This window comes from Ceratotherium simum, chromosome 29 (assembly GCF_057802395.1).
Source record: "Ceratotherium simum simum isolate JZ-2026a chromosome 29, ASM5780239v1, whole genome shotgun sequence".
Taxonomy (NCBI): domain Eukaryota; kingdom Metazoa; phylum Chordata; class Mammalia; order Perissodactyla; family Rhinocerotidae; genus Ceratotherium; species Ceratotherium simum.
In genome coordinates this window covers 9218760-9242151 of record NC_141928.1, presented here as the reverse complement: position 1 = coordinate 9242151, position 23392 = coordinate 9218760, and the positions used below count along the sequence as shown (strand labels likewise).

Genomic DNA, 23392 nt, shown 5'->3' with positions numbered 1-23392 from the left:
GAGTGACCACATAGTCTGAGATGCTCCTGCCTCCTTCAGAGTCTTTGGCCTTTCCAGGCTGTTGCTAAACCTCAACCTTTTCCTCTGAAGCAGGGGGCGCCTCTATGCCACGCTGGGGCCCAACTGGCGGGTTCCAGTTCGGAATTCTCCCAGGACCCGGAGCTGCGTCTACAGGTATTCTTTGGTCGTGTGTTCAGTCATTCAACAAATGGCTATAGGGTGCTTGTTGGATGCCAAGCACTGTGCTAGAGGTTGCAGACGAGGCAGACACAGCCTCTGCCTCAGTCCGTGAGGCTGCTGCTATAGGAGAGACAGAAATGGAACAGAAAGTCACAGGCGCCCATGGGCATGCCCTGGGAGGGGAGAGCAGGGAAGGCTTCCCTGGAGAAAAGGCTGGAAGAGTGATAGGAACTAACCAAATCGAGGGAGGGAAGCCATACAGGTCATAGGAGTGCTCCAGCCGCAGGGACAGCCCGCAGGGCCCTGAGGCAGGAAGAGCAGATGATTCCTTGAGTGAAGGAAAGGCAGTGTTGCAGGAAATGAGATGGGGGAGAAGGGCACGAGATGAGGCTGGAGAGGTGGGAGGGAGCCATGTTCAGCCAGGGGTAGGGATGGTAGTCTCAAAGGCGATGGGGGGTGGGGGGAGGACGGTGGGGGGTGGGGGGAGGACGGTGGCATGCTCAGGTCATCCTGGCCGCGGTGTGGAGAGCGCACTTGAGGAAGACAAGAGTGGATGCAGGAAGGCCCGGGGAGAGCATCAGGCAGTTGTTCAAAGGAAGATCAAGTTCTGGCCTAAGGTGCGGGGAACGGGATGGCTGCAATGGACACTCAGGTGTATTTAGGACATAGGATCAATGCATCCTTGGGATTGATTAAGTTGCAGGGGTAGAGGGGTAAGAGAAGAAAACTCCCAGGGTTCTGGCTCAAGCAGCCAGGAGGATGCGGTGCTGTTCACGGGGATGTGGAGGAAGACCTTCTTGAGGGACAGGCGCCCCCAGGTTGAGGGAGGTGCCTGTCCAGTGCGCACGGGCTCCAGTGAGCCGAAGCTCCTGCGAGCAGGGCTGAAGCTTGGGAGAGGGCTGGGCTGGTGCTGCACTTGGACATCTTCACCTGTAGGTGGCGCCTGAATCCCCATGGCAGACGGTGAGGGAGGAGCCCTGAGGAAAAGGTGCAGGGCGTAGCAGTGTGTGGGACCCTGTCCCCCTTCTCACTCCACCCCACCTCTCCCACTTCCTCGCTGCTCCTCCAAGCCTCCTGCCAACACAAGAAGAAGGGGCTGCCCGGGCCCCAAGCTCCCCAGGTGGAGAGGAAGCCCACAGGTGGCACCCCAGGGGAGCGGCCAGGAGGAAGCCACCGCAGAGGTCAGGATAGGGTAGGGGTGCTGCCAGGGTCCTGAGTTACAGGGAACTTGGTCACCAAGCCTAGAGCTTTGCGGTGCTCAGAAAGACGAGGGAGGTGAAAGTTCTCAGCTGTGGGTGAGCCCAGGGCCACCATGCTTCATGCTCTCTGTGGCCTCGGGCCCTCCCCTCCCTGGCCTTGCCCCAGCACTATTGAGTCCTCTGCCCTGTGACAGCATCGTGGACTTGGCAGTGGGGGACTCGTGGGCCCCAGAGAGTGAGAGGGTGCCTGACCTCAGCTCCTCCAGGGCAGTGGCTGACTGGTGGTCTCCCCTCAGCCCCACTGGCCCATGCATCTGTACGCTGGGGAACTCAGCAGCAGTGCCCACCATGGAGGGGCCTCTGAGAAGGAAGACTCTGCTCAAGGAAGGACGGAAGCCCGCGGTAAGTGCAGACACACTTCCGTCCAGAGGCAGCACAGGCAGCAGTGAGGGGCCTGGGCTCCAGAGACCAGCCAACCAGAGTTCCAGCCCTGGCTGTGCCACTGGGTGGGCAAGGGCCTCAGTTTCCACATCTGTGATTGGGATAAAATAGTGCCTGTGTCCTAGAGGACTTGGCAAGAGTGGCACGTGTGCAGCAGTGCACACAGTGAGCATGCGGTAAACAGGGGTTGTGCGATTATCCTGAGGGCAAGTGGAAGCCTGGAGACCCTGGGAGTTAGGGTGGATACCACCCCTGAGACGGTCAGCCTGTGTGGTATTCCCGGATGCAGATTCCCCCTCTCTCCCCGGGAGCCTCATGAAACGAGTGGTGGGAAGGACAGGGACAAGGAGTCCAGAGGACGTTCAGGCTCCACCACTAGTCCCCGGGTCACCTGTGCTGGCCCCAGATGTCACTGGCTCCACGACCCCCACCCATGGCAGGGCCTCAGCCCCTTGCCAAGACTCTGTGATTTCCACGGAGCATCCTTGGCAAGCTGCCCGCAAACCCGCCTGTGAGCTGCGTCTCTGGGCAGCATCTGCTTGTCTGCTCTGCCCTTCCTCTCCTGTGCTGGCCCCGCCCTGCCCCATCCACTGCCCACAGAGCCACTTGGAGATGCCCCTCCAACTAACGCCCACCATGAAGATGCCAGCACCCTAGCCCAGGTGCCAGGTGGTTTGTGGGTGAGGAGAAAAGTCTTCACTGCAGCCCTGGGCCACACTCTGTCCCTTGGGCCCAGAGTGTCCCAAAGCATCCTGTGACATGGGTCCCTATATCTGGCCTGTTGTACAGACCTGCCTGCCTCTCTCCTGCATCCAGAGTCCAGGCCCCAGTGAGTCTGAGGCCAGAGTGAGACAGTATCCTAAAAGTAGGGTTTTCTCAAATGCTGGTTGGCCAACAGAGAGGAGTGAAATCAATTCAGTGGGTCGTGACCCGTATTTTTGAGTAGAATAGGATAGACTGGAAAATGTCGGAGTTCCTTCCACACAGTAAAGGTAGGTATTGTTTCCTGAAGCTTCTTCCAGTTCCACATACAGTTGCATGTGTGTCGTACACACCTATGGGTGTCATCAGAAAGGTCTGAAAGCCGCGGCTTTCACCACACCTGGCGACGCAGCCCCACCCAGTGCAGAGAGGGGGCCTTGTAGGTTGTGATGCAGAGCAGTCTGCTCCTGTGCGCTCAGCCCTCTTCCTTCCTGGAGAACCAAAAGGCCCACTGAAGTGATTTTCCCCAAACCTAGGAGCAGAGCCCCCGAACAGGGAATTGCAGCCTTCACGCCCAGAGAAACTGAAACCATGCCTGCAGCTTGGCCCTGTCGGGTGTTCCCACTTCTAGCCATAAACGCTTCAAAAGCCTTGCCATTCAGTCTCAGCCGGAGCACCCCACAGCAGACATTATGGTTCTTCTAGGCTGTGGTTTAGCATGTCCATGTTTTAAAAATGTTTCTTCCCAGAACATTCTTGGGTCCAGGTCACCTGAACACATAGCAGTTGGGCCTTGGCACTGCCCTGGACAAGGTGGACAAGGGAAAGGTTCTCTGAGCACAGGAGCGGAGAGGGGCGGCAGGGCTGGGGCTGACGAGCTCAGAGGCACTGTTGGAAGAGTCTCCCTCCACTCAGTCCTGGGTGGAGGGGGCACTGAGAAGGGAGGTGGAGGCTGGGGAGGGGATGAAGTCTATACTGGCACTGATCAGAAGCAGGGGGCACCCTTCCATCCTCGCGGCTGGGTCTGTAACCAGGCACCCCCACCATATGCAGCGTTGTCACTTTGCCTCCCCTTCCTCTGTAGCTGTCCTCGTGGACCAGGTACTGGGTCATACTCTCAGGATCCACCCTCCTGTACTACGGAGCCAAGTCCTTGCGGGGCACAGACCGAAAACATGTAAGCCCCTGAAAGGAGTGGGTGCTGAGACTTCGTCTGGTGTGGACGGCAGGGGAGTGCGTGGGGGTGGGGAAGGCGGTGGGGCCTGGAGGGCACGGGCCTCCCAGCTGTGCTGCTGTTCTTCTCCAGTATAAATCCACACCGGGGAAAAAGGTCTCCATCGTGGGCTGGATGGTGCAGCTGCCTGACGACCCCGAGCATCCGGATATCTTCCAGCTGAATAACCCCGACAAAGGTAGGCAGCAGGCTGGGAGCTGGGGGCTGCGGTTTCTCTCAACTCCATTTCCTCTTCTGCTGAATGTGCATTTTGAAAGAGTAGGAACTTCTGAGGCTGCTGCTTTCCCTTTGCTTTAGGTTCTGATGTTCACAGGGCCCCCTCAGTGATCCAGAAAAGCTGCTTAGATCCTGGTTGGTGTGTCCACCGAGAGGTGTGCATGGAACGTGGCTGCAGGAGTTCTTTCTGTGGCCTCACCTACAGCTGCTGTGGCCCATCAGCCCTGCAGCTGCAGCCTCAGGGTCTGGGAATGAATAACCTAATGAGGGATGAGGCAGAGACCATGTGGCTGAGGGGTCTCGGAGTCTTGGGAGATTTCAGGGATGCCCCTAACATTATCTGTGCCCTGAGACTCTGGCAGTGTCCTGGTCCAAGGCCCAATCAGAGAAGAACCCTTGTACAAAAACTCCAACTTTAACTTGCCCAGTCGTCTGCCAGTTCCTCCTGGTTCGGTCCTTCCCCCATGACCGTACTGGGAAGAAGAAGTTCTGAGTGCCATCTTGACCAGAGGCCTGTCTGCATTGACATTCAGAATAGGCTATGCTAGTCTCCTTGGTAGCCCATGTCGCATGACAAAACCGCCCAGTTGCCTGGGTCTTGGGTTCTAGCCAGGCAAACTCAGTGGGGCTGTCAAGTCTCTAAGGATCTTCACACCTTCACAGGAACATTCTAGTTCAGGGTTCATGTATTTACAAATCACCTGCGGATCTTGTTAATATTCAGCTTTGAATTCAATACATCTGGAGTGGAGACCAAGATTCTGCATTTTTAACAAGCTCCTGGGTAACAGATACTGTTGCTGGTCGAGAGACCGCACCTTGAGTGTCAGGGCTCTAACGTTGTTTGCTGGGAAGTGAAGAAACAGGAGCCTCGAGGAGCCCAGGGAATGGAGAGGAGAGGAGCCACGTTCTCTGCTCTGCGTCTGAGTGACTGAAGCCAAGGACAGCCACACACGTCATGATGTGTCCTCAGTCTGGTCACCATTTGAGTTTCTTCCTTGAGGCTATGGGCCCGGATTCGAGGTGGTTTCTTTAGGAAGAAAAGGGCATGTCTACACAAGCTTGACTTAAAGACTTTATGGCCATGGGGACCACAGGCCACTCTTGGGCCTTAGTCTAGAGGAAAGCACTGTCCCCAGGCAGAGGGAAATGTGACACAGTGGGTGACCAGGGTCTGTGGATAGAATTCAACGGTCTATGAACTTGGGTGGGGAAAAAATTATGTCTTTGTTTTCCGTGAACTCTAACTCCTTTAATTATGAGTATTAAAATGCTAGAATGCTCGCAATATCTGTAGTTTTATCTCCGAGAGACGCTGCATATATGTTCGTATCACGTATTGTTGCAGATATCTCAGAATATCATTCGTGCTCATCTCTTGGAAATTACAGTACAGTATCAGACCTGCCCCTAGATCTTGTTATTAGTGCAGTAATAAAAAGCACGTGTAGAACGACATCACTCATTTGTTTTTTAGTAGTTTGATAACTGTATTTCAGTATTATCGATTTCCTTTGTATTTTATTTTATGCATTTGAAAACATTATTCTGAGAAGAGTCCACAGGCTTCGCCAGAGCCAAAGGCACCATGGTTCAAAAAATGGTTCAGAGCCCTGGTCCAAAGAGACAGCCTGGGAGCACAGGGGGCTCCTCCTCTGCAAGCCCCAAGGTTGCTTTGGGCTGCCCCGACCTTCCTTCATGTAGTTACCCATGTTCCCGTTTATCTTCATGCTGCAGTCACAGGCAGACCCTCCCATGGGAGCTTCTTCTTAACCAGTGGTTTTTCTACCCGTCAGGCAATGTTTACAAGTTCCAGACTGGCTCCCGGTTTCATGCAATACTGTGGCACAAGCATTTGGATGACGCATGTAAAAGCAACAGGCCTCAGGTAAAGTCACCAAAACACTGCTTGTCACCTGAAATCCCTCTCCTTTCCTGAGGACTAAGGGTCCGTACAAAACAGGGCTCCCCCCTCCCTCAGAGCCTGTCAGCTAGGCTCAGGCCTCCTTGTTTGATCAGCCTTTTCCCATGAGACAGGGCACCCCCTGCTCAGCTTAGAACTTCAGACCAGAACCCTGAGTCTGGTCCCTGTGTCTTTCCCATTAAAAGAGACGCCATAGAAACATCCAACTGGGACAGTTAGGTGGCAGGTGCGTTATTGCCCCAAGGGTAAGGCTATAGCATCTATTTGGATCATCCCCCCAAAAGTTGATTCATGGGAATACTCCAAAGTGACTAAAGGGTCCCCCTGCCCCCCAACCCTGAGCAATAATAATAATGGCTAATTTATTGAGAGCCCACCATGGCTGCTGATGAGTGGGGCTCTTGGCCTCTCAGCATGTTTGAGTCAGCAGGACCTCTGGTCTGCTGGGCCTGGCTCGCGGCTCGGCCCTGTCCCCGCCACGCCCACCCCGTCCAGGACCAGGCATTATGTGAAATGCTTTACACACAGGAATTGCCTGACTCATCCCAATATCCCTGTGATGAAGGTTCTCTTACTGTCTCTATTTTACACTGAAGACACTGAGGCTCAGAAAGTGGCAGACGCTTGTTTAAGGTCCCACCGTTAGTGAGATCTGATGCAGGTCTGCCTGATCCCGAAGTCTGTACCTGCTCTCCCTCCCCGCACTTCCCGGGGAGCCCCAGCTTGCTCAGCCTCCTGCAGTTGAGCTAAAGGCCTGGCAGCACAGCCTCGGCTGTCCAGGCTGGTGAGAGGAATGACTGCCCGGCCCTCAGCACCAGACAGGGGCAGCATTTGGGCTGCTGGTGCCAGGATTGGTGCTCCTGTCCCGAAGCCTCCTGTCTCTGTTCCCCAGGGATCAGCCAGACGAGGGAGCTGGGGAGCTGGGTCCCTCTCCTCGGTCTGGGGCGTGAACACCAGGCCTTGGCATAGGTGGGGGTGGCTCCGAGGAGGAAGGGTGGGTAGCAGCTGGCAGGCAGCAGCTCCGAGGTCTGAGGGGACCTCAGCAAAGGCAAGTTCACACCAGGCATTTGGGTCCATGTTTCTGTGCTCAGTTTGGTCCTATTCAGGATTTTCATCTGTAACGTAGATGAGGACATATATGACAAGCTGATCAAATTATAGATAACAAGAAGCTAGGAAGTAGAATTAGCAGAAAGTCTTCAACAAACTAAAACAGTAGGACAAGACTGATACGGGGATAAACTTGAGGCACTACAGGGAAGCTCAAAATAAATTGCATTTGAGTCCCTCACCTCACCTCTCCGCCTGCTAAGAATTCATCTGAGAGCTGTGCTCACATGTGCACACAAGGGTGTGTGGTTAGCAATGTTCACTGCAGCATTGTCCTTGATAGAAAAAAAAAAACCTGGAAACCTCGGTGACCCTTAGCAAGTCCCTATCGTGCAACACCTGAGAGCAATGAGAAAGACTGAGGCAGATCTGTGTGTGGTCACCTAGAAGGAGCTCCAAGATATAAGTAAAAAGGCAGAGTGTGAAAACATGTCTAAAGACGATCTCATTTGTATTAAAGTACCTATGCATATTTGTTATATGTGTGTTTGTGCATATGAAATTTCTAAAATGATGTATGAGAACCTATAATCCTGTGGTTTCTAGAGTGCTTACATATATTTTTCATATTAAACAAATGTAATTGCCCTTCACGATGGGAAGACTCGGGGATTTGGTCAACAGTCACCCTAAGGTGATGCAAAGTGAACACGGTATTGAGGCTTGAAAAAGGCTGGTGCTGCCTCAGTCACATTAAGAGAGGAAGAGCGTCCTGACCTCCTCTGAACTGGTCCCACCGTGCGTGTGTGGAGCCCCTCATTAGCCACTCGCAGAGCACGGAGCACTGGGGCTCACCTGCCACACACAGGTGGCCCCATGACCTGTGAGCAGGAGGCTGGGGTGGCTCCAGGTCTGACGGGGACTGACAGCCCTGAGGTGGGCCGCCAGGATAGCGGAGGAGAGGAGAGAAAGGGGGCCTTGGTGTCTGCCCCTTGGCACTGTGGTGGCCCCAGCTGGGAGTGGCGATGGTTGCCCCGAGCAAGAGCCTGTTGTCCCTCTCTGGGGCAGCAGCCCGAGGGTGGCAGCAGCCCCACAGCAGGTAGCCGGGAACTGGGTCAAACTCATTTGGCAGAGCAGGTGTTTGGTCGGAAGGACGAATGGATGGGATTTCAGGTATGGCAAGTGTCGTGTGCCATGGCAAGGTTGGGCAACTTGTAAGTGTGTGTCCAATTTTTAGACCTAGGGGAGGGGGATCTTTTATTTCTTCTACTTTTTTCCCCTTTTATCTTTAATTTACTTTCTACCAAATACTCCCACTCTGTGCTGTATATAATCATAAAAAGTTGGCAACAACCAAATATTCCACAGCAGAGGGTTATTTCAATAAAGCACAGTTCGTCCATGCAATGGTGTGCCAGGAGGGCGCAATGAAGGGTTTTACGGAAGTGCATCTGCTCTCCTGGGAAACCTCAGTGGCTAATTAGTTTCCTTTTTTGTGGAACTGCATCTCTTAAAATTGTTTGTACTAACACTGAATACACTTAAACCTTATTTATAACATATGTGTAAGGTGTAAACCACAGCAATAAAACAAACACCCGGTGCCCACCGCCCAGCCTAACGGCAGGACCACCCAGGGCCTCGGAACTGCTCCCTGCCCCAGGGCCTCTTCCCAATTCCGTCCTTCTCCATCCCTTCCTTAATGTATTGTCTGGGGTACATTTTTTAAAACTTTTTTTTTATAAATAGAACCATAACTGTACATTTTCTTCTGTGACTTGCTTTTTTCCTACAGCGTGTTCCTAAGATTCATCTGTGTCAGTGTGTGTAGCTGTCATTCATTTATTTGTACTGATTTTTTTTATCACTTCTTCTGTCATTCCAAAAATGATTTCCTGCTTTTTGCTATCTTGAACAATGCTGCTGTGACCATTCTTATAACTGTCTCCTGGTGCAAGGGGATGCATTTTTTTCCAGTTCATCACTTTGACCAAATTGATACCAATTTGGATTTGTTTTTGATGAAATTGCTTCTCATCAAATCTCCTGGAACCCCACGGCAGTGCTGGGGGAGGAGGCCTGGGGCTGGGGGCATGTTAGCAGCTTGTGGGGGGGAGGGGAAGACCCTGAACTTGAGCTAGTGGTCCCCCCAGTAGAGGAAGCTGGGATCTTGTCCTGGGGACACAGCTTTGGGAAGGTCTTAGGGTTCCCAATATCTGCAAACTTCCTCCTTCTCCTTGTGCTTCCACTTGCCAATTCCTGCCTGCCCTAACCACCCACCCCTCTCCCGCTGGTTTTCCTTCTGGAGGCATATGCCAATTCCTGCAGGATTTGTCTTCTCTCCACTCCAAGTGCAGTTTTATTTTGATCCAAGGATAGCGGTTGAGGGCATTGGCTCTGGTGTCTTAGCCCTGCCACTTACTTGCTGTGTACTTCTCCTCTCTAAGCCTCAGTTTCTTCATCTTTATAATGGGGATCCTTCTAGTACCTTCCTCATGGGGTTGTTTTGACGCTTTGAAGTCACAGTGCATATGGAGTATTCAGAGCAGTGTCTGGTGCACAGCGGTCACTTAACAAATGATGGTTGTTATTATCGCTGTGTCTTCTCCCCACCTGACCTGCTCATTCACAGACCAACTGGGCACGGCCTGGTCCCTTCCCTTAGGGACCAGCCCTTGCCCCTTTCTGAGAGGTTGGAACTTTGACAAGAGGCTGAGCTTTCTCTTCTAGGTACCTGCAAACCTTATGTCATTTGAGTAAGTCTCTGCAGGACTTGGAGTGACTTCAGAGGCTTCTGGGAGCCCGGCCTGGGACTGGTGGTGAAGCACATGTGCTGGGCACAGGCTGTTGGGAGACTCACAGCTGGACTCAAGGGTACCCGGCCTGTGGCCTCACAGTCCAGAGGGCTCCGCCAGTGCCAGATCCACCTGCCAATCCCCAGCGACTCTCATGACACTCATTCTGCAGCGCCACCCCGCCGGGCCGTGGTTGGACCCCAAACTGTACACCCAGTCCTCCCTCTCTGGGCCCTCGTCCGTCCACCAGCTGCTGCTGCGACTAGAGAGCATTCGGCCCACGTTGGGTCCCAGTGCTTTCTCCTGCATAAAAGAGTGGACAGTATTAACCTGCGTTGAGGGGCCGGAGAGAAGGAACAGGCTGTGGAACTGGCTTTTTACACCCCAAGTGCATGGGGTTGCTCACCCACAGGGCTGCCTCAGATTTTGTACAACCCCCGAAGCGTCCTCTATGTGTGCGTGCCGTATACGTGTGCGTGTGAGCGAGTGTGAACTCTTCGAGAAACATGCATTTTGGCACAAGACTTGTGACATCACACACTTCCTTCGCTTTGAGGCCCTGCTTTAACCTTGAGTGACAGCCTTGTCCACCGAGGAAGGTCAGAGTGAGAGCCCAGATTCCTCCTGTGTTAAGGGTCCCTTGCATTCTTTTACTGTAAACAACAATGCCTTAAATTGTGTCTTGTTTTCTGTTCCTATGGGTGCTATTCATCTGGAAGCCCTGCTCCCTGGGCCCCCGGGTCCCTTCCAGGCCTCGTTGCTGTCTGCTCTTCTGAGACAGGAGCTGGCTTCAGGACCGTGGACTGGGCCGCTGGCCTGCTTGCTTCCTCCCATCCCCTCTCCCTCGGGGTCTGAAGGCTCTTCTCTTCTCACTCCCTCCCACCATGCCAGAAGGGGAACTTGTGACACCTTCTCCCAGCTTCTCAGAAGCAGCTCAGAGGCTGCCATGCTCACAGTGAATGGCTGCACAGAAGCTGCTTTGCATCAACCTCTCCCCGCAGGGCAAGGCTTTTGCCCCCATCATCTCACCCCTTTGCCTCCACTGCCAGGGTGGGGCCCAGCGGGATTCCTAATTACACTGGGGAGCTGAGTGACACTGAGGCCTTAAGCTCCCCGAATCTTGCCCCCAAACACAGTCACCAGCAAGTTCTCCATCATCCAAGTCCAAGGGCACAATTGTTGATGACCAAGGTGACAAGAGAGCAAAGCCCTGGGGAGTGAACGTTCCAAGCTCTGCATCCAGTTAAGAGCTCTCTACATGAACGATGTCCTTCATCTGTCACACTCTTAAATGACTTTTATTTTGCACAAATAGATTTTTATTCACAATGATGAATAAAAATTAGCTTTATTTATGGTAGCTTTATTGCCACAGCTTCTCTCACTCTCTCTCTCTCTCTAGTCTGGGTGTCCTCATTCTGAGAAGGAAACCCTTCAGTAGTTTTCTGAAAGAGACTGAATTTCTGGGTCCCTGTCGCTGTTGTGGTTTCAGAGCTCATACTGATCAGACATCAAACTACCCTTAAGAGTTTCTGGGCAAGGTGCTTTAAAACAGCATCTTAACCAGAAAACTGTAATAGGCCAATTTAAAAACTACTAAAGGACCCGTCACTGTATTTCGATCAAACGGTGACAACTTTTCTGAAAATTTGAATGAAATGGTGAGGAAAGTAGTTGTCATCAGGGTCTTATTTTGTGGTCGAGCCATACTGTGCTCAGTAACGGACCCTCCTTTGGAGCAAAGTCTAGAATACTTTCGTGCCAGGAGAAACTCCAGGTAGAAACGCTGATGCCAGCACACCTTGGCCACAGGAGCTTCACACACCCACCCACGGCCGGGGTCTGGATGCAGGCATCGAATTCATACCCACGACCATCCAAAGAGGTGGAGTGAAAACACCAGACACTCTCAACACCTCTCCCAGAACTGTGCAGTGTTAACACTTTAACCTACATTGAATCTGATTCTACCTGTTCATTTTTTTGAAGTCTTAAGTTTGGATGAAAGTATGAGACTGGACCATCAGCTACTTATTTTCTTTGGGTTTCTCCACTCTTCAAACTGTCCTGGTTTTTCTCACATGAGATATTATAGATGCCAATCCAAAAACCTCAGAATTTCAGGCTCCGCTAAATCAGATAATTTCCTGCCCTTAACAATTTTTTCTTATTTTTCACAAATGTTTTCTTCTGAGCCTAATTTCAAAATAGCACAATCGCAATTCTTGTTAAAGTGTTTAGTCTTCTCGCTAATTGAGGCTGATCCCACATCCCGTCGCAGAAACATTCTTAGCTTGGACTCTTGCAGAATCTGTTTAGATCTTGTTGGCAAAGGCCTTGTAGAACTGGTAAGAACCTTGAACATACCAGGAGAGTCCTGCAGACAAGGCTGAAGGACACTCGCTCCCCCCCATGGGCCCAGGGCCAAGCATGTGAGTTAAGTGCTGACTGCCTTTCTAGCGTTGGTTTGTCCCTCAACCTGCAGGTGATGAGACTCTCAAGCCTGGGTCAGAGCGGGGCCAGACGCAAACCCCAACGGTGAATTCTCGCGTGATGGGAAGCATTTCTGGGTTTTGCTCCTTGACTACCTGTAATGCACAAATGTTTGTGAAACCATTCAAGGTGATATGTCCTGCATGCGTATGCTGTATCTTTTTTTTTTTTAAGCAAACAGATCATGGCACCCCAGAATGAAAATTAGAGAATGCTGTTTACAAACTGTGGAGTAGGTAGCCAGTATCATTTTGATGCCCCAAGAACAGCTCACTCACCTCTCCCTGGAAGTAATTTTTGCCCCTCTTAGTTGAACATGTTTTGTAACTCAAGGCCAGCCGAGTGCATTCTGACAACTGAAATTCTTCGTGGAGTGATTTGGTGCAGAGCAGTAGAAATATTGTTCTGAGTGTGCCCAGTGAGAGAATGTGGCCTCCCTTCCCTCCCTGAGGAAGCCCACTCATCACTCTGTCCCCTTGTGGAACCTAAAGAGGAAGATACTTGAAGGGATTCTGCCTAGGAAAGAACCTGCTCTCTCTTGCCAACTAAATTTATAAAGCATTGTTTTTCTTACCAAGATGGCTATTTCTTTCATCATCTTCCTCTCACCTCCCAAGCCCAAGAGGTGTATCTTTTAGGATGCCATCTTACAGGTGGAAAATGGTCCATGAAAATGGAAAGCCGTTCACAAGCAGCGTCTGCTTTCCTTCCACCAGTGGAGTCTAGAACTCTGCACCCACATCACTGATGCTTATAACCAGGTGAACATTGCTAATGTCACAACCTAACTTAGTTTTTGTGACTTCATAAATGACTTTTATCAGCCCCACATCATACTGACAGGCTGGGCGATTTCATGTTTAAAAAAGAAAAAAACTACAAGAGTCCTTTTGAAATAGATTCCCTGCACAAAACCACCCATTCATTCGTTCATCCACATCTCCAGTGAGTGCTTCCTGTGTACCACACTCTACCGGGGATATAAATGGCTGAGAACAAGACAGACCCGAACCCTGCCCTCGTGGAGCTGACCACTCAACGAACAAATAATTTTCACCACGCCTTCTCTGCTGGCAAGCCCCTGCCTCTCCCCTGGCACTGGGTACAAACCCTATGCACATTCCTCCAGAAAGGCTCCAAAGACTCCACAGACTGAACAGCCTCTTGATCAGTGAGTTCAGTTGCAGTGAGGACTAGATGGAGTCACTGTCGTAGAGGCTGGATGGCGCAGAACAGCCAGGCGCAGAGCTATGGTTGGGCACATCGAGGAGTCCGAGGTGGGATGAGACAGTAGGGTCAGAATGTCCACAGTATTTACTTCCGAGGTTTTTGGTTTTAATTTCAATGGTCAGTGCAAGTACAGCATGAGCAAGAGCTGCATTTCGTGGGTGTTGAGAACTTGTACCATGGACCACCTCGCAGCCCTCTGCTGCACAAGTGTGTGTGCGCCATGGACAGCTCCGAAATCCCAGCTCGCAGCAGCAATGCGATGGATCATCTGTCCTTCTATAACCGTTAATCTGTTTATCCATTTCTGAACGACTGTGATCATTCAGTAATGAAACAATAGAAATTAATTTCTTAGTATGGTATTATCTTTGATAAATTTTGTGCCAAAATGCATGGTTTTCCACTTAGCATTCAAAATGTTGCGTAGAGAGTAGTTTCAATTTCTTATGTATTCTTCAAAGTAAGTTGAAAATCAGTTTCTACATTTTAATTCGTTTCTTGTTAAATCTGTTGCACTCTCCTGGGCTGTCTTTTTTTCCAGCAGACCCCCTGCATGCCATTGTATAAGGACCTTCTCTAATTCTCGTGAATTGTCTCACCCGCAATAACCACTGAACATCAGCCCTCTGTGGGATTCTTTAGATTTTTGGTGAAGTATTTTGTTACCTCAGTCTTGTATCAAGTTGCTGTATTTTTCAGCTTGTTACACTGATAATAATTGTTTCGCTAATTAAATACTTTAATGTACAAACATTTGTTTACTTTGAAATTAAATGTGTTTTCCAATGAATATTGCTCAATTTATTAAAGTCATGTGCATTCACTTAACAAACAGCTGCTGTGCCAGACACAGACATGAAGGAGGTGTGGGGCGCTCAGCGCCCAGCTAAGAGGTTACTAGAACGTAAATGACATATAGGAGCAGTGCCCTCAGTAAGGGACAGAGTTGGAGCAGTGGGCACTCAGGGAAGGAAGTGGGGGATCTGGGAAGGCTTTAGAGGGGCAGGAGCATTGGAGATTCAGAGATGTCTGAACTCATGGAGGGAGGGAGAGGCAAGGAGGCAGAAAGGAGAAGGAGCAGGATGAGGCTGGGAAAGCAGGCAACTCAGTCTCACTGAGGAAAGAATTTGGGGGAGTAATGGGATCCACATCTGAAAAGATATGTTGGGGGGAGTTTGTGATGCTGGGCAAAACCAGAAACTCACTCTAGCTTGCTTAAGAGAAAAGGGGGTTTGTCTCATGGAAACCTGAGGGGAGGACCCAGGAGGAGTCTCAAGGGGCTGGAAGGAGAAATGGAAAGCCCCCTACATCTTTCTCTCTTTCATTCTCTCTCCAGACTGGCTTCTCTGCTAGGATGTGCAGTAGCAAAGGAGTCTAGGCCTTACCAGGAAAGCACGTGGAAGTCACTGAGGGGGTGTGCGCCAGGGAGTGACATGATCCAAGTGGGTCATGGGAGCCTCTGGCCCTGCCTGCCTCAATTTCCCAGCCAGTGCTTTCCAAAGCTGTAGTGGCCCATTCTCCAAGCACAGGCTCACATACACACTGCTCAGGCTCTGCTCCACCATCCCAGTTCCAGTTCCACACCTCGCTAGCCACGACAAGCCCCGCTTGCTCCGGGGCCCTAGCTCACCTCCTCCTCCTCAGGATTTAGATGGCACAGTGGCCCCCAGCTCTACCCACATGGGATCGCTTCCTTCAGCCACAGTGCAGTGCTCTGAGCCGCACGCATCTGACTTGGGGAGAGGTGAGGATGGTGGGATGTGGTAGTTGTCACACAGCTGGAAAGTGACGAAATCTAGACTTGAACCAGCGACTCGTAGCCTGCAAATCTCCAGCCTTCCCTGCATCAGGCGCCACGAAGGGCCGCCGGGAGACAGCAGCATCTCCTCTTGAAGGATGGGGAGATCCGCGAGCCAACGCAGACGGTACTGTAGGAACACCTGTTTAGCCTCGAGTGCGAGCATTGTACCGGCGGGCAGAGCCTGCCCGGGCGCCCGCGGCGGTGAGGCGGGGTGGGCGGGGACACCGGCGTGGGCGGGGCCGGGCGGGGCTGTGAGCGGAGCCGGGTCTGGGGCAGGGTTGAGGAGGGCGGGGGAGGGAGCGGGCCGGCACGGCCTAGGGGCTTTGGAGCGAGAAGGCGGGGCCGTGCCCGTGGGCGGGACCCAGGGAAGGGCGGCCCCCAGAGGGGCGGTGCTACGTTAGAAAGGGCCGGGAGGTACTGAGGTGTGGAGGGGCGACGCTCGAGGGAGCCAATCCCCGGGGTGAGGGCAAGGGCCCGCGGGAGCTCAGTAGTGGGGGTAGGTGGGCGGAGCCTGGATCTGCGCTGAGGGGCAAGGAGCGGGAGGGGCGGGGCGTGTACTGTCCAAAGCTGAGGACCGGGTGGTCGCTTTCGACGTGTGGGCTGAGCAGCGGTGCGGAGAGCCAGGACTGGAACCCGATGGGGCTGGCCACGAGGGGCGTGGCTGGAGCGCGGGGCGGGGCCGTGGTGGGGCCTTGACCCGGCTGAGTTGGGCGGGGCGGCCTAGGATGAAATTGGGGCGGGGCAGGGGCGGGGCCGGGGCAGGGCCTGGGCCCGGCTGAGGGGCACGGAGGGCTGGGCTGAAAGCGCGGGGCGGAGCCGGGGCGGTGTCTAGACCCCTTGGAGTCGCGGGGGGCGGGCTAGGATGAACTTTGGGGCGGGGCCAGGACCTGGCTGAGGGGGCACGGAGTGGGCTGGATTGAAGTTCAGGTCGGGGAGGAGGTGTGGCCTGGACCCAGCGGAGGGGGCTTCACAGAGTGAGGGTGGGCTGAATTTCGGGGCAGGGCCGGGGCGGAGCCTGAGGACCTGGCTGAGGGGCACCGAGACGGGGGGCTGAAGTTTAGGCCAGGCTCGGGATGGGGCCTGAACCCGGCTGAGGAGGGGGCACTGAGCGGGCTGGGTTGCAGTGCGGGGCGGGGCCGGGGCGGGGCCTGGGGACCTGACTGAGGGGCACTGAGCGGGCTTGGCTGAAGTGCGGGGCGGGGCGGGGGCGGGGCCTGGGTCAGTCAGAGGCGCGCGGGGTGGGGCGTGGGCTGCGGCGCGAGAGCCGAGCGGCCTGGCGAGCCCCGCCGAGGCCCGAGCCCACCCGAGTGCGCCCGAGCCCGCGGCCCCCGCCCGGGGCGATGGAGCCGGAGCCCGGCGGGGCGGCCGCTGCGCTCCTGCGGCAGAAGAGGGCGGCGCTGCGGCGCAGGGGGTGCAGCTTCGAGAGCCCCAGGTACCGCGGCCGGGTGGGATGCGGCCGGGAGGGGCGGAAGCGGGGAGCCGGCCACGTGGGGGGTGGCGGTCTGAGGGGACCGAGGGTGGCGAGGCCGCGGCGCGGGGAGGGGTCGCTGTGGGGGTCTTCGGGGATCGGGCGAGGAGCCTGGGCCGAGCGGTTGGGGGTGGAGAGGGGCTGGGCCGCCCGAGCGGCAGGTGCAGGAGGGGGTCGCCTCCGAGAAGAACCTGGCGAGGGTCGGGGATCCAGACCCGAGGAGACGCCCCCAAAGCGCCGGTCCTGAGGCAGGCCCCGAGCAAAGCCGAGGCTCCAGGCGGATTCCGGGCTGTGGGCAATGTGCCCTGCCCGCCTCTTGTAAATGCTCAAGGACAAGGTCGGGAAATAGCCCCCCTGAAGTCCAGGGGAGGTCTCCCTCCTCCGAGGAGCCTCTCTGCGCTGCCCCGGGACCCAGGCCAGCTCCAGCCGCCCCATCCTCGCCCCGCAGGTAACGCACACCTGCTGCCTCGCCGCCCCGCCCATCCTGGCGCCGAGTGGTCCCCAACACGCGGGGCCCCTCGGGCCCCTCCGACCCGCCGCCGCCTTTCCTCTGCCGGGGTGCCCGTGTCCACCCCCTCCGCCTCCCCCCGCCCAGGGCCTCTCCTTTGGCCTGGGGAACTCTCCTGAGATGTTCGGTTCCTTGTCTCCCTGGAACCCTGCCCCACAGACACGCCTTCCACCGCCTCTGCTCTGCCAGACTCCTTCCTTTGAGGGCTTTCTCTTAACTTGGAGCGCCTTCTCCCGCTCCAACATCGCTGAAGTCGGCCCTGCCATTTTTCAGGCCCCCAGCCTCTTCTAGATGACTCCAGCAGCCTCCCAACTAGATTCCCGTCTTGATGCTTCCACCTCTCAAATCCACATCCTCGCTGGCCGCGCGCTGGAGGGGACTTACCAAAACTGCCCCTCTGCTGCCTAACTCCTCGCCCCAGGAGCTCTCCGTCTCACAGCACTGATGGGGACTGGGGTGGGGGACAAGGAGAAGACAGGGGTGGGACTCGAGCTCTCACTGAGGCTGAAAAGAGGGTTCAGGCGCTACGATAAAAAACCAACGAACCAGGACCCTTAATATGAGGTGTGAGGCCCTTGCACACCTTGCCTCACCCGCGGCAGTCCAGCAGTACTGGACCAGAGTGTAACCACCATGAGGACAGGGACCACAGCTGTGCTGTTCACTGCTCTGTCCCTGGAGCCTGGCTCAGGCCCGGCCCATCACAGACGTTTACTATCTGTTGAGTGAATAAATGCCTGACCAGCTGGTAATTCTTCCCTTATGCTGTGCTGGTTTCTCACCTGTGCCTTTACTCATATCATGCTCTTTTCTCTACTTAGAATAGTCTTTTCTTTACTCTTTGGGTAATGCCCACCCTTCCTCCTCTGGGAAGTCTTCCTTGAACCCCCAGCTGAGACAATCTATGCATATATCTGCTATTCCACAGAGCATTGTGTGTAATTACCTGGATAATACATCTTCCCCACTACACTGGAAAACAGACAAGTATGGTCTCTGTCCTTCGATGCTTACACTCTTGTTGCTGGAGCATGAAGGATGAGAAAAAGTGTACCAAGAGATGAGGGGGAAGAGATGAGCCCATGGCTGGATCCCCCAGTCCTGAGGTCAAATGTTCAGATCAGCGCTGTCCAACAGAACTTTCTGCGACGGTGAAAACATTCTGTAGTCTGTGCTGTCTGATACCGTAGCCACTGGCCTCCTCTGGCTATTGAGCACTTGAGATGTGGCTAGTGCAACTAAGGAACTGAACTTTTATATTTAACTTTAATTAGTTTAAATTTAAATAGCCACATATGACTAATATTTATAATATTGGGCAGCGCCAGTTTAGAAATTTTTGTCTTCCTCCGAATTCTCACTTTTACCAGCCCCTCCTTTGTCCTCATGACCTTCTACCTCAAAGACTAAATGACTTCTTGGCCTCCAGAGGTTTTTTCCTCTATTTAACACTCCATGGTATGGTCTTACAAACTTTAGAAATAATGCTTACCATTTTTCAGTTATAAAATAATATGTTTCTTGGAGGACAATTTATTTAACCCATCCTCTGTTATTGTATATGCAGTTTATTACCAGTTGTTCACTCTTAACTAAAGACACATTGAGTCCATGTGCATAGTCTGTGTATGAAGAGATAATCATTTGCTTGAGATAAATTCATAGAAGTGATGGAAATTATTGGATCCAAGAAAATGAACATTTTAAAGGCTTTTGAAGCATAATGCCGAAATGCCCACCAGAAAGTTGTCCCAGTGTACAGCTCGCCCACCAGCGTATAAATGTGCTTTTTTTCTCATCCTCAGTACTAGGCATTATCATTTATAAATATTTGCCAAAGTGGTACCTTGTTTTAATTTGAATTAAACTTTGTTTAGTAGTGAGGTGAAACTTTTTTCTCATATTTATTCGTAATTTGTATTTCTTTTTTTAAATTTTTTAAATTTTAAAAATTTGATTGAGGTCATATTGCCTTGTAACATTCTGTAAATTTTAGGTGTACGTTATTATATTTCAGTTTCTGTATAGACTGCATCGTGCTCACCACCAATAGTCTAGTTTTTATCCATCACCATACCTATGTGCCTCTTTATCCCTTTTGCCCTCCTCCCACTCCCTTCTCCTCTGGTAACCACTAATCTGTCCTCCCTATCTGTGTGTTTGTTTGTCTTCCACATATGAGTGTGTATTTCTTTTTTTAATGAAATATATATGCATGCACTTTGTCCATTTTTCCTTTGGAATGTTTATCTTTTCCCTATTGAATTGAAGCACTTTTTATTTATTAAGGGATTCAACTTTTTCGGTCAAATATGTAGCAACTATTCTACATTCATTATTTGCCTTTTAACTTTCTTTATAGTGTTGTTTTTAATAAAGTTTTTATCATAGTTTTTTAAAAATCTAGTAAGATCTACTAATTTATTCCTCCTGTTTATGCTTAGTTTAAAAAGACTTCCCTAACTTAAGAAAAATAAATGTTCATCTACAATGTCTCCTATTTTTTTTTGTTGCTTTAAAAAAATCACCTCTTTAATCCATTAATCCAGATTATCTCACTTTTAAGTGAGACTATTAAGAGCTGTCCTATATTGGGCTGATATAGTGGGCTCTTAGGGCCAACAGAAGAAGAGTCACTTGTGACACATCTTAACCATACAAGTGTGTGGGTCCCTACCCCAGGCCTATTGTTCCAGAAAGTCTGGGTGGTAATGGGGTATGTGGATGCTCAGAGCTCTGCAGGTGATTCTGATGGACAGCTGGGGCTGAGAGCCTCAGCCTCACTTGTGGGCATGTTGCCAGGTTAGCCTCCCTCTCTCCAAAGTCCTCGATCACTTCTCATTTCCTGTTGTATCGAATTTAAATGCCACTGCCTCACATTTAGGGCCTCTCAGAATCTGGTTTAACCATATCTACTCAATCATCTTGTTGACATGAGGAAAAAAAGGCATTGCTTTCAGGATGGCAGCTGTCTTTGCGGAATATCCCACGTCAGCTCTGAGAACTGGCAGGCAGACACAGCACCTAATGAATGTAAAGGAGCGAGAAGTGTCCGAGGCGTTAGGCATCCGGGCAGGAGGCAGTGAGAAGGACTAGCTGGGAAACCTGGAGGCTGTAGGGCAAGACACTTATGCTGTTAAACCGCTTGCCCTAGACGTGTTTGTCCCTGTTTTGTAGGAAGGCATATCAGCTAGTGTTCAAGAACAAGGGCTTTGGAGTGAGACAGACCTGGGTTCAAGTTTCTGTCCTTCTCACTTGTTATGTGTGTGGGCTTGGACAAGTTGCTTAACCCCCCTGACCCTTGGTTAACTCCTTTGTAAAATGACGGTCACATCTATCTCACAATATTGATGTGAGCTTAAAATGAACTACTTTACGCAACGTGCTAAAAACAGTATCTGGCACAAAGCATCACTAACTGGTAACTGTAAGGACAAAAATGATTAACATTTATGTGAAAGTTCTCAACCTTTCCTTTCCCTTGCCTGATTAAAATTCTGGCTTTGCCCATTCAATTTTTCCTCCTCCCCTGCCCTCAGAGCAAGGTCCTGCCTTGCTTTTGTGCATTTTTGAGCTGCAGTTTTAGAAAGAGAGGGATTGAGGAGAAGGACAGCATGTACACAGGGCACTGGTTAGGACTGGGTGAAAAAAAACTTTTAGGGAGTGTTTATCAGTGAGAGGGACAGAAACATCTACTTTGTATGAGGGAAGCTAATAGGTCTCCCTATTGTTTCTGTTATTCTAAGATTTATTTCGAGAAATATATCTGTTATCTTTTCTAACTTTGTGGTGATGGAGAAATACAGTTAATGAACCTGAGTTATTTTAAATTACTCCTCTATTGCTGAGCTGGGTCCTTTTGGCTGTAACACTTCATGGAGCCGAACCACATGTGAGCCACAATATTAACAGGGTCACATTGTAGAATTGAATTTGCAAGGCAAATCCTAAAGATCAAAGAATCTCAACGCTAAATGGAACTTCAGACATCACTTAAGTCATCCTCTCAGACAGTGGTTCTCACAGTGTGGTCCCTGGACCAGCAGCAGCAGCGTGACCTGGGAACTTGTTAGAAATGCAAATTCACAAGCTCAACCCCAAATTTACTCAATGAGGATTGCTGGGCATGGGGCTCAGAAAAATGTGTTTGCGAGCCAGCGCTCTCTAATCTAATACAGTGGTTCTCAAACCTAACATATGTGAGAATCACGGGGAGGGCTTCTTAAAACAGTTTCCTGGGCTCCACTCTGAGAGATTCTGATTCACTAGGTCAGGGTGGGTCTATGAATTGTATTTCTAACAGCTCACAACTAATGCCAGTACTGCTGGCCCAGGGGCGTACTTGAAAACCACTCCTCTAGGGTTATGCGGGAATCTTTTCTACAACAACCCTTACAGCTGGCCGTCCAACTTCTGCTTATTATCTCTGAGGTCAGGGAGCCCACTACTGTAAGCTTTGTATTATTGGGCAGCTCTGTTATCTTTCCCTAATAGTAAAGTCAAAGCTTGCCTCATTATACTTGCCACCCATCATTCATGATTCTGCTTTCATAGCCACTTGCAGTAGCAATGCTTGTGGTTCTGATTCCAAGTGAAAAGTGGTGGCTTGGATTATGGGGTGTAGACTCAGTGGTCAAGTGGTTCTTGTTCCTGGCTACCCAGTTGTAATCACCATTGATCAGTTCTCCTTCAGCTACAAGCAGGACTAGTAACACATCACATCTTTTCTGATTAATGCCTTACCAGTTGTTAATTTTTTTTTTAAGATTATCAAAGGCTTTGAATGACAAACAAAGGAGAATTATTGGTTCATGAAATTACAAAATGCTGGGGTAGTCTAAGCTTCAGGAGAGGGTAGATCCAGGTGCTCAAATAATGTCATTAGTAGTCTTTCTTCATTTTCTGGTTTGGCTTTATTCTCACGGTCTTTCCTCATGGAGGCAAAGAAAGTTAACTATTCCAGGCTTACTTTCTACCAATGTACAACCACAGCAGAAAGATAGAGCCTCTTTCTCAGTAGTTCTAGAGCATGTCCCAGGCTTGACATTCATTGGATCTCTTGGGTTCTATGCTCATCCCTGAGCCAATCATTTTGGCCAGAGGGGGATAAAACATGCTAATTGGCTGTGCCTGGAACTGAGGGGTTGGATCACTTCCATCCATAGAGACCAAGAGATAGTGATTGCCCGAAAGAAAAATCACAGTGCTATTACCAGAATAAGGAGAATGGATACTGTTTTGGCCAAAAAAAAAAAATGCCATTACATCTGGGAAGCTTTCCAAAATACAGATACCCAGATGCCACTCCAGAGCCACAGAATTGGGGTTTCTGTATTTTTCAGTTCTCATTGTAAACGACTACCTTAGCTGAGCGATTAAATTATGCTTACTAAGTTTAGCCACAGTGGGTACAGAGCCTACATAGACAGAAGATTTTGAATTACAAATGGAAAACATATTTTGTACTTTCCCAATATTGCTTCCTAGATAGTGGCTTCCTTATTAGTAATGCATATAACCCACGCCTTGTGAGAACAAATTTGATGCCAAGACAAATGCTTTCTTGTTCCTGAATATGGCTTTCCAGGCCAAGTAGGATCAGAAAAGAACAATTATCCATTATGCCTTGGGTTGTCTTCTTTTCTTCTTCCTTATGTTTCTCCTGACTCTTAGATGCTTAGATTATTTTTCTTTTTCTCCAGCAGACTTTTGTTTTTCCAGGTAGTTTTGTAAAAAAGTATTTTAATATGAGCTGTTTTCATAATCTTCATTCCTCTATATTATGTCGTCATTCGTTTTGTTTGTGTCAGGCCCTTAAGTATTTAATCACAAATAAATCTGCTGCTGTCAGTTTTCTTTTGGAAAAACAGCAGTCTTCCTGGGAAAGACTATTAAGAGCTGTCTTGTATTAGGCTGACATAATGGGCTCTTAGGGCCAATAGAAGAAAATTAATTTTCATATTTTGTCTATTCTCTTAAGAGAAGGAAAAAAACAACTTTTATTATTCACTAAGAATTTAAGTTAATGCAAAACAGCTTCCTTTCTTGGAGGAAGACAATAGTCAAATTAGTTTTGCTTTAGAAGGTTAATATGGGAAATTATATTTGGTTGTCTGGTTTCCAGAGCTAAAGATCTGAACAGAGATGAAGT

At 50.8% G+C, this 23392-nt stretch overlaps 2 protein-coding genes across 16 annotated transcripts in view; both read left to right on the top strand.

Moving 5' to 3' along the window:
* Nucleotides 1-12895, top strand: part of RALGPS1 (Ral GEF with PH domain and SH3 binding motif 1) — a 331037-nt gene extending 318142 nt beyond the window's left edge. For 9 of the 15 annotated variants that reach the window (XM_087419059.1, XM_087419064.1, XM_014782157.2 and 6 more), the window contains 5 exons: nt 91-174; nt 1676-1781; nt 3607-3699; nt 3829-3934; nt 5769-8776. In XM_087419059.1, coding sequence (XP_087275185.1) covers nt 91-174; nt 1676-1781; nt 3607-3699; nt 3829-3934; nt 5769-5911 — 532 coding nt within the window. In that variant the 3' untranslated portion in view covers nt 5912-8776. Of the gene's footprint in view, nt 1-90; nt 175-1675; nt 1782-3606; nt 3700-3828; nt 3935-5768; nt 8777-9676 lie in introns of those variants that run through there. The other 6 variants (XM_087419063.1, XM_087419069.1, XM_087419062.1 and 3 more) reach the window with 3 other exon arrangements.
* Nucleotides 12896-16585: 3690 nt separating this feature from the next.
* Nucleotides 16586-23392, top strand: part of GARNL3 (GTPase activating Rap/RanGAP domain like 3) — a 152347-nt gene continuing 145540 nt past the window's right edge. Inside the window, exon 1 of the mRNA XM_087419035.1 lies at nt 16586-16697. Coding sequence (XP_087275161.1) covers nt 16606-16697 — 92 coding nt within the window. The 5' untranslated portion in view covers nt 16586-16605. The remainder of the gene's footprint in view (nt 16698-23392) is intronic.